The sequence below is a fragment of the Nicotiana tomentosiformis genome, chromosome 10, assembly GCF_000390325.3.
Source record: "Nicotiana tomentosiformis chromosome 10, ASM39032v3, whole genome shotgun sequence".
In the NCBI taxonomy this organism is placed as follows: domain Eukaryota; kingdom Viridiplantae; phylum Streptophyta; class Magnoliopsida; order Solanales; family Solanaceae; genus Nicotiana; species Nicotiana tomentosiformis.
This window is the reverse complement of record NC_090821.1, coordinates 3,754,180-3,764,558: the sequence shown is the minus strand read 5'-3', so window position 1 is coordinate 3,764,558 and position 10,379 is coordinate 3,754,180. Positions and strand designations below refer to the sequence as shown.

Sequence of the window (10,379 nt, the reverse complement as noted above, 5' to 3'; positions counted from 1 at the left end):
ATCCGAAACACACCCGAGGCTCCCGGGACCTCGACCAAATATACCAACCAACCCTAAAACACCATACGAACTTAGTCGAGCTATCAAATCAGATCAATCAATGCTAAAATCACGAATCACCCTCCAATTCAAACTTAAAGAACTTGAAATTTCAAAATTCTACAACCGATACCGAAACCTATCAAATCACGTCCGATTGACCTCAAATTTTGTGCACAAGTCATAATCAACATTACAGACCTACTCCAATTTTCGGAATCGGAAAGCGACCCCGATATAAAAAATTCTACTACCGGCCCAAAACTCCAAATATTTGACTTTCGCCATTTCAAGCCTAAATCTACTACATGCCTCCAAAACATATTCCGGACGCGCTCCTAACCCCAAAATCACTCAACGGAGCTAACAGAGTTGACAGAATTCCATTCCGGATCCGTCTTCTCATAGTTCCGACTGCGGTCTAAATTCTAAGGCTTAAGCTCACAACTAGGGACTAAGTATCCCAAAATACTCCGAAACTCAAAACCCATCATTCTGGCATGTCACAATAACAGATATAGATATGGGAAAAGTAGTTAATAAGGGTTCGGGGCTCTAACTCTCAAAATGGCCAGCCGGGTCGTTACATCCTACCCCTCTTAAAACAATCGTTCATCCTCGAACGAGTATAAAGACATACCTGATACCGTGAAAAGATATGGTACTGGCTGCGCATATCCTGCTCGGTCTCCAAAATCGCCTCCTCGACCGGCTGACCCCTCAACTGGACCTTTACTGAAGCAATATTCTTTGACTTGAGCTTTCTGACCTGCCTGTCCAAAATGGCTACTGGCTCCTCAACATAAGATAGATCCTTATCCAACTGGACTGAGCTGAAATCCAATACATGAGTGAGATCACCGTAATACTTCCGGAGCGTAGACACGTGGAATACCGGGTGAACTCCTGCTAGGCTGGGAGGCAAGGCAAGCTCATAAGCAACCTCTCCAACTCGCCGCAATAACTCAAAAGGACCAATGAACCTCGGGCTCAGCTTGCCCTTCTTCTCGAACCTCATGACGCCCTTCATAGGCGATACCCTAAGCAAGACCCGCTCACCAACCATAAATGCCAAGTCACGAACCTTCCGGTCCGCATAACTCTTCTGCCTGGACTGGGCTATGTGAAGTCTCTCCTGAATCACCTTCACCTTATCCAGGGCATCCTGGACCAAATCTGTACCCAAAAATCGGGCCTCGCCCGGCTCAAACCATCCCATTGGGGACCGGCACCGCCTACCATACAAAGCCTCATACAGTGCCATCTGAATGCTGGACTGGTAACTGTTGTTGTAGGCAAACTCTGCAAGTGGCAAGTATTGGTCCCATGACCCTCCAAACTCCATCACACAGGCACAGAGCATATCCTTAAGAATCTGAATCGTGCGCTCGGACTGCCCGTCCATCTGAGGGTGAAAGGCTGTGCTCAACTTCACCCTAGTACCCAACTCCTGCTGTAGGGCTCTCCAAAACCGTGATGTGAACTGTGTACCTCTGTCTGAAATGAAGGATACTGTAATACCACGAAGGCGGAAAATCTCTCTGATATAAATCTCAGCCAACCTCTCAGAAGAATAAGTGGTCAACACTGGAATAAAATGAGCTGACTTGGTCAGCCGATCCACGACCACCCAAATAGCATCGAACCTTCACAAAGTCCGTGGAAGTCCCTCTACAAAGTCTATGGTGATCCGCTCCCACTTCCACTCTGGGATCTCTAACCTCTGAAGTAATCCACCCGGCCTCTGGTGCTCATATTTGACCTGCTGACAGTTGAGACACTTGGCCACAAACCCAACTATATCCTTCTTCATTTTCCTCCACCAGTAGTGCTGTCTCAAATTCTGGTACATCTTTGCGTCACCGGGATGAATGGAGTACCGTGAGTTGTGGGTCTCCTCGAGAATCAACTCCCGAAGACCATCTACATTGGGCACACAGATCCGGCCCTGCATCTTCATCACACCATCATCACCAATAATCACATCTCTGGCATCACCTCGCTGAACCCTGTCCTGAAGAACTAGAAGATGAAGATCATCATATAGGCGCCCCCTGATACGGTCATAAAGAGAAGGCCAAGCAACCACACAAGCTAATACCCTGCTAGGCTCTAAAATATCCAATCTCACGAACTGACTGGATAAGGCCTGAACATCCAAGGCTAAGGGCCTCACAACTGTCGGAAGATATGCCAAACTTCCCAAATTCTCTGCCCGGTGACTCAAGGCGTCGGCCACTACATTGGCCTTCCCCGGGTGGTACAATATAGTGATATCATAGTCTTTAAGTAGCTCCAACCACCTCCGCTGACACAAATTAAGGTCCTTATGCCTGAACAAGTGCTGCAAACTCCGGTGATTAGTGTAAATCTCACAAGGAATTCCATACAAATAATGCCTCTAAATCTTCAAGGCATAAACAAAAGCTGCTAGCTCGAGGTCGTGGACAAGATAGTTCTTTTCATGCACCTTCAGCTGTCTGAACGCGTTGGCAATCACCCTACGGTCCTGCATCAATACCGCTCCAAGGCCAATCCTCGAGGCATCACAATAGATAGTGTAGGACCCCAAAACTGTAGGCAATACTAATACTGGGGCTGTAGTCAAAGCTGTCTTGAGCTTCTGAAAGCTCTCCTCACACTCCTCGGTCCACCTGAACGGAGCACCCTTCTGGGTCAATCTGGTCATAGGTGCCGCAATAGATGAAAATCCCTCCATAAAGTGACGGTAATACCCCGCCAAACCAAGAAAACTGCGAATCTCCGTAGGTGATGACGGTCTAGGCCAAATCTGCACTGCCTCCACCTTTTTCGGATCTACCTTGATCCCTCCACAAGAAACTATGTGGCCCAAGAATGCCACTGAATCAAGCCAGAATTCACACTTAGAAAATTTTGCATACAATTTCTTCTCCCTCAAAGTCTGAAGCACGGTCCTCAGGTGCTGCTCATAATCTTCCCAAGACCGGGAATATATCAGGATGTCATCAATAAACACAATGACGAAGGAGTCAAGATAAGGCCAGAACACACTGTGCATCAAATGCATAAAGGCTGTTGGGGCATTGGTCAACCCAAATGACATGACAAGAAACTCATAGTGACCATATCTGGTCCTGAAAGCAGTCTTCGGGATATCAGACTCCGAATCTTCAACTGATGATAACCTGAACGTAAGTCAATCTTGGAAAACACTCTAGCACTCTGTAACTGATCAAATAAGTCATCAATACAAGGCAATGGATACCTGTTCTTCACTGTGATTTTGTTCAACTAACGGTAATCAATACACATCCGCATAAAACCATCCTTCTTCTTTATAAATAAGATAGGAGCACCCCCAAGGTGACACACTGGACCGAATGAAACCCTTATCAAGCAACTCCTGCAACTACTCCTTCAACTCATTCAACTCAGGAGGAGCCATATGGTAGGGAGGAATAGAAATGGGTTGAGTGCCCGACAACAAATCAATGCCGAAATTAATATCTCTATCGGGCGGCATACCCGGAAGATCAGCTGGAAACACATCAGGGAAATCCCTCACTACTGGGACTGACTCAACTGTAGGGGTATCAATACTAACATCTCTCACATAGGCCAAATACGCATCACACCCCTTCTCAACCATTCGCTGAGCCTTAAGGAATGAAATGACCCTGCGAGGAGTATACTCTAAGTTACCTCTCCACTCTAATATCGGCAAGCCTGGCATAGCCAGCGTCATGGTCTTAGCATGACAATCAAGAAGAGCATGATGGGGCAACAACTAGTCCATGCCCAAGATAACATCAAAATCTACCATACTGAGTAATAACAAATCGGCTATGGTATCAAAACCACTAAGAACAATGAAACACGACCGATATACGTGGTTCACAACGAGAGAATCTCCCACGGGAGTAGATACATAAACAGGGGAACTCAAAGAATCCCAAGATATCCCCAAATATAGAGCAAAATAAGAAGACATATGAATACGTAGAGCCTGGGTCAAATAATACTGATGCATCCCTATGGCAGACAGGGACGATACCTGTGATGACTGAATCGTACCTGGCCTGGCCTGCCCCTCTAGGGAGACCTCTACCTCCCCGACCTCCACCTCGAGTTGCCTGAAAAGGTGGGGTGGCAGCTATGGCGGGAAGAATGGACGGAGGGCCCGGTGGAGCACGTGGAGGCTGATAAGTCTGTGGAGGTGCACCCTTCCTGGATCTGAGGCAATCTCTAACCATGTGACGAGTGTCACCACACTCAAAACAACCCCTCGAAGGATGCGGCGGCTGATACTAACTCAGACCTGGCCTGCTGGACTGGCCGGTAATAGCGTCTCGAGTAGGAGGCATACTGGATACTGGTGGTGCATAATAGGGCTCCTGAGGTCTAGGAGGAGCTGGAACACCGCTGGCTACTGGAAGAGCTGAATGAACATGGCGACTCACAAAAACCCTACCATAGCGTGCTGCTGGTGCATGAGCTCCTGAATAATGACCAGTCTCTCGATACTTCTTGGCCTCTCTCTCCTCTCTATCCTAGGCGAATATGCCCTCCACTCTCCTGGAAATGCTCACTGCCTGCTAATAAGTGATTTCCATATCCAACTCCCTGGCCATACTGGTCCGAATACTGGGGTGGAATCCCTCAATGAAGCGACGAACCCTCTCTCTGAATGTGGCAACCAGAGCCGGTGCATGGCGAGCTAAATTGCTGAAGCAGACTGCATACTCCGACACAGTCATAGCACCCTGATGCAGCCAAGCATCCCTGAGGCTCTGGGGAACATACTCAAGCAAGAACATCTCTGAAAACTGAGTCCAAGTGAGTGAGGCTGCCTCGTCCGGACTACTCAGCTCATAAGCACGCCACCACTAATATGTCGCTCCCCTCAGCTGGAAAGCGGTGAAAGATACCCCACTCGTCTCCACAATGCCCATAGTGCGGAGAATACGATGACACTCCTCCAGAAAACCCAGAGCATTATCTGAAGGTAGTCTGCTGAAAGTAGGTGGGTGGTACTTCTTGTACCTCTCAAGTCTGAGCTGCCTCAGAAGCAGCTACCCTAATCTCATGCTGAACCGGAGCCACTGGGGGCATAGGAATATACTCTGGGGCCTGATCAACCTGGACCCTCTGCTCAAGAATGCGGGATATGGGAGTCTGTGCCCCTCCCCCGACCTGAGATGTAGCGGGAGCTATCGGAAATAGTCCAGCCTGAGCCAGAGTGCTGAACATGCTCATGAACTGAGCTAAAGTCTCCTGGAGGGCTGGAGTAGCAATAAGGATCTCCAGTGCTGGCCCTCCAGCTGGAGCTGCTGAGGCCTCCTCTGACGCAGCTCTCGCAGGTGCTCGGGCTGCACCGCGTGGTCGTCCTCTACCCCGACCCCGGCCTTTGGCGGCTCTGACAGGGGGCTCGGGTGCCTGATCGTCGGTCCTCCCAGTACGGGTCCTCACCATCTGTGAGAAAGAATAGAATAGAATCTTAGAATTTTTGATATCAATAACTCGCACGACAAGGAAATCAAAGAATTATGATTGTTCTTAATAGTTACATAGCCTCCCGAAGATAAATACGAACGTCTCCGCACCGATCCGCGAGACTCTAATAAATCGGCTTGTGACTCGCGACTCCTATGAAACTAGTACTCTGATACAAACTTGTCATGACCCAAATTAGCCCTCCGTAAGGTGTCGTGATGGCACCTACTATTTATGACTAGGTAAGCCTAATATTACAAAAAATATAAAGAAAACACAGTATTTTAAAGATAAACAACATATTGTGAATAACCAAGAGTAGTACCACTCGGCATATACAAAATAATTTCCCAAGACCCGGAATATCACTAAGTCACAAGCTGCTATAATCTATGTAGCTCTATACAAAAGTCTGAAGATAATAAAGAAAGTCTCTATGCGAGGGAGTAGAAGGGAACTCCGAAGATCTATGGACGAGAGCAGAAGTACCTTGAAGTCTCCTAGAATCAACAGCATGCACTAACCCAAAGGCTGATAGCTCGTACCTGGATCTGCACACGAAAACATGTGCAGGAAAGGGCATGAGTACACCACAATGGTACCCAGTAAGTGCCAAGCCTAACCTCGGTCGAGTAGTGACGAGGTCAGGTCAAGGCCCTACTGGAGTAAATATAATAAATTAAACAGTAAAAGATATAAGTAAAATTTACGGTAACACAGTTAAAGAAATTCTCGAAAATTTGACAGTTAAGGGAGCCCTCGGCTCAGAACAAGGTAAACACAGTGGGAAATCTCTCGGAATACCGTCCCGTAGTTCCAAATGAATATGCAGTACAGCGGGATCTCCCGGAATACGTCCGTAGTCCCAAAGTAAATATGCAGTGCTGGGGGATCTCCTGAAATACGTTCGTAGTCCCAAAGTAAATATGCAGTGCTGAGGGATCTCCTGGAATACGTCCGTAGTCCCAAAGTAAATATGCAACGCAAGATAAAATGGCAGGTATGGCATCGAATTATACAGTTTATACCGGACACAGATAAGAAAAATAGGGACTTAACTAAGCATGGGGCACAGAATGTCAATTAGGTAGTTAAAACACGTAAGCATGCTTCTGTAGTCTAAGTTTAACAATTAAACATATTAGTGCAATTTAATAAGGAAAAACAGTTTATGATTTAGAAAGGAAAAATGGGGTTTTTGAAATAATAGCCCGTGTACGTACTCGTCACCTCACGTACTAGGCGCCCACACATCAATTTATATCAAACACCTTAAGTGAAAAGTCCCCAACACAAGATTAGGCAAGCCACTTACCTCGAGTCAAGCTCAACTAATCGGTCACAATGCCTTTCTCACTAATATCCGGCTCTGAATGGCCCAAATCTAGCCAAAAGGAATTACGTATCATAAATACAACATAAAGAGACTCATCTAATTAACGAAATCAACATTTAACAAAAAATTCAAAATTTAACTCAAAATATCGCCCGTGGGGCCCACGTCTCAGAATCGGGTAACAGTCTCAAAATACGAACACCCATTCATTCACGAGTTTAACCATATAAAAATTTCTCAAATCCAACCACAAATCCCCTTTCAAAACTCGAAATCTTTGTTGAAGGAGTTCTTCCAAATGTTTCCCAATTTCAACCCCAAAATCCGAAATTAAATGATAAAATCAACCATAGATTAGTGGAATATAACCATAAAGGAGTTAGGAATCATTAACCAAAAATTTTCTCCGAAAATCTCTCCAAATTTCACCGTCTACCGAGCTCTCAGTCAATTTTTTGTGTTATGAACTCAACCCTCGTTTTTGAACCTTAAATTCTGCCCAGGTGCGTTCTTCTTTCCGAACGCGACACCACGGCCGCGAATGCGATGAACAATCTTCCACTACCCTTGAATTCCTCCTTCGCGAATGCGAGGGTACTCTCGCAAACGCGTACCTTCCACTAAAGGACCCCCTTCACGAATGCGGGAACCTCTTTGCGAACGCGTAGGCTTAATGCCCGAAGCTTCCTTTGCCCTGTTCCTCTACGCGAATGCGAGGACCATATCGCGAACGCATAGGCTTAAGGTCCCATACCTTCGCGAACGTGGGAACAACATCGCGAACACGAATAACAACTTAGCTGCCTTTCCCAGATGCTCTACGCGATCGCAAGGCACCTCTCGCGAACGCGATGAAGGATTTCTCTGCAATAAAACACCAGAAATCTGCTACTTCTCTAAGTCCAAAAATGACCCGTTGAGCATCCGAAACACACCCGAGGCCCCCGGGACCTCGACCAAATATATCAACCAATCCTAAAATACTATACAAACTTACTCGAGCTCTCAAATCACATCAAACAATGCTAAAATCACGAATCACCTTCCAATTCAAACTTAAAGAACTTGAAACTTCAAAATTCTACAACCGATACCGAAACCTATCAAATCACGTCTGATTGACCTCAAAATTTGCGCACAAGTCATAATCAACATTACGGACCTACTATAACTTCCGAAATTGGAAAACGACCCCGATATCAAAAATTCCACTACCGGCCCAAAACTCCAAAAATTTGACTTTCGCCATTTCAAGCCTAAATCTACTATAGGCCTCCAAAACATATTCCGAATGTGCTTCTAACCCCAAAATCACTCAACGAAGCTAACAGAGTTGACGAAATTCTATTCCGGATCCGTCTTCTCACAGTTCTGACAACGGTCCAAATTCTAAGGTTTAAGCTCATAACTAGGGACTAAGTATCCCTAAATACTCCGTAACTCAAAACCCATCATCCCGGCATGTCACAATAACAGAAATAGATATGGGAAAAGCAGTTAATAGGGGTTTGGGACTCTAACTCTCAAAACGATCGGCCGGGTCGTTACAGTTTCATCCTTCGGTTGATTGCAACAACTATAATTTGGTACAATAGTTTGTCCAAAATTTCTAATAATTTCATCATGAGGAAATTTTCTTTTAACCAGCCTCCATAACATAAAAGACATCTTGAAAGGAATGTCTTTTCTCCAAATTTCTTTCCATAGTTGTAGCTTTTCATTTTTTTGTCTAAGAAGATCCCAAGCGGAGCTACATGAGAAATCTCTTGAAGTGGTAAGTTGCCATACAGGTTTATCCTTTATGTTTCAAGCACCGATGGGGGTTTTAAATATGACCTGTTCCAAGTAATTTGGCACTATGCTGTTAATAAAATCCATGTCCCAGTTATTATTCATAATACAATCTTCAACCATTAGACACCCATAGGACCTGCAAGAAAATTCCATATATTAGTAGCTAGATCACTGGTGATAAAGACATGTCCAATAGTTTCATCCTTCGGTTGATTGCAATAGCTATAATTTGGTACAATAGTTTGTCCAAAATTTATAATAATTTCATCAAAAGGAACTTTTCTTTTAACCAGCCTCCATAACATAAAAGACATCTTGAAAGGAATGTCTTTTCTCCAAATTTCTTTCCATAGTTGCAGCTTTTCATTTTTTTTTTGTCTAAGAAGATCCCAAGCGGAACTACATGAGAAATCTCCTGAAGTGGTAAGTTGCCATACTGGTTGATCCTTCATGTTTCTAGCACCAATGGGGGTTTTAAATATGACCCGTGCCAAGTAATTTGGCACTATGCTGTTAATGAAATCCATGTCCCAATTATTATTCATAATACAATCTTCAACCATTATATTTTCTAGTCTGCCTTCTAAGTTCATACGAGTTGCCAATAGTCCTTGACCAGTCCAATTATCCAACCTAAATGCTATTTTGGCTTCATTTATCTTCCATGGTATCTCTGATTCCACACTATTTCTTATCATAGTAAGATCTCTCCAGGCTGCAGAATGTCCTGATTGTACTATCCTTATCATAGGGTGGCTTCTTTGACAATATTTTTCTTTTAGAAAGAGTGACCATAAGTTATCATCTCCTCTAAACCGCCACCATATTTTAGCACTAAATGCTTTGCATATATCTTCTAACCTTTTAAAACCCACACCTCCCTCCTCAGTAGGATAGCATAATTTCCTCCAAGAGCTCTAGTGATATTTTGTTTTTGTCTTCAGTTTGTCTCCAGTGATAGTAACTTGCTTTGCCAACCATTGATTTTATTAATCACTGCTTTGGCAACATTTGTGAAATGATTAATCTTCTTTTTGCCTGGATAGATAGGACACCCGAGGTATTTAAAAGGGAAGCACTGATGCTAAAAGCCAGTGATCCTTTTGATCATTTTTCTTCTGTTTTCTGAGGTGTATGTAACTGTAAGAAATAAGCTCTTTTCTTTACTGATCTCTTGACCTGACACTACTTCATATTGATGTAGCTTCTTCATGATCATCCCGATAGAGGATTGGTCCCCTGAGGTGAAGATTATTATGTCATCTGCATAACATAGATGGTTTACTTGAGGACCCCTTTGTTGCATAGAGTAGCCTTTGTATCCTTCCTTTTCACATAAATGGTTCAAGGCTTTTGTCAAAGCTTCTACTGCCAAAATGAAGAGCCCATGTGACAGAGGGTCACCTTATTTCAATCCTCTAGTTGAATGGAAGAATCCATATCTAATACCATTGACCATTACGGAATACCAAACATCTGCTACAAGTCTATATATCATATCAATGTAGTGCTCAAAGAATCCCATCTTTTTCAATACAACAATAAGAAATGACCAAGATATTTTATTATAGGCCTTAGCCATATCGAGCTTAATCACTATATTTTCACCTTTATTCTTCTTATTTATGTCTTGAACTATTTCTTGTGTCAGCAGAATGTTCTCTGTTATCAACCTCCCTTTCACAAAGCCAGATTGATTTGGAGAAATTAGTTTAGGGAGGAGAGTGGCAAGTCT

At 44.2% G+C, this 10,379-nt stretch overlaps 1 protein-coding gene across 1 annotated transcript; it reads right to left on the bottom strand.

Moving 5' to 3' along the window:
* Positions 1–8,763: 8,763 nt before the first annotated feature.
* On the bottom strand, positions 8,764–9,342 carry LOC138899663 (uncharacterized). Its single transcript, XM_070186342.1, has one exon. It carries the CDS (start codon positions 9,340–9,342, stop codon positions 8,764–8,766), a length of 579 nt encoding a protein of 192 aa, XP_070042443.1.
* Positions 9,343–10,379: the final 1,037 nt, after the last annotated feature.

Coding starts and splice junctions, on each gene's coding strand:
- LOC138899663 (XM_070186342.1), bottom strand. CDS start 9,342: ATGATAAGAAATAGTGTGGAATCAGAGATACCATGGAAGATAAATGAA.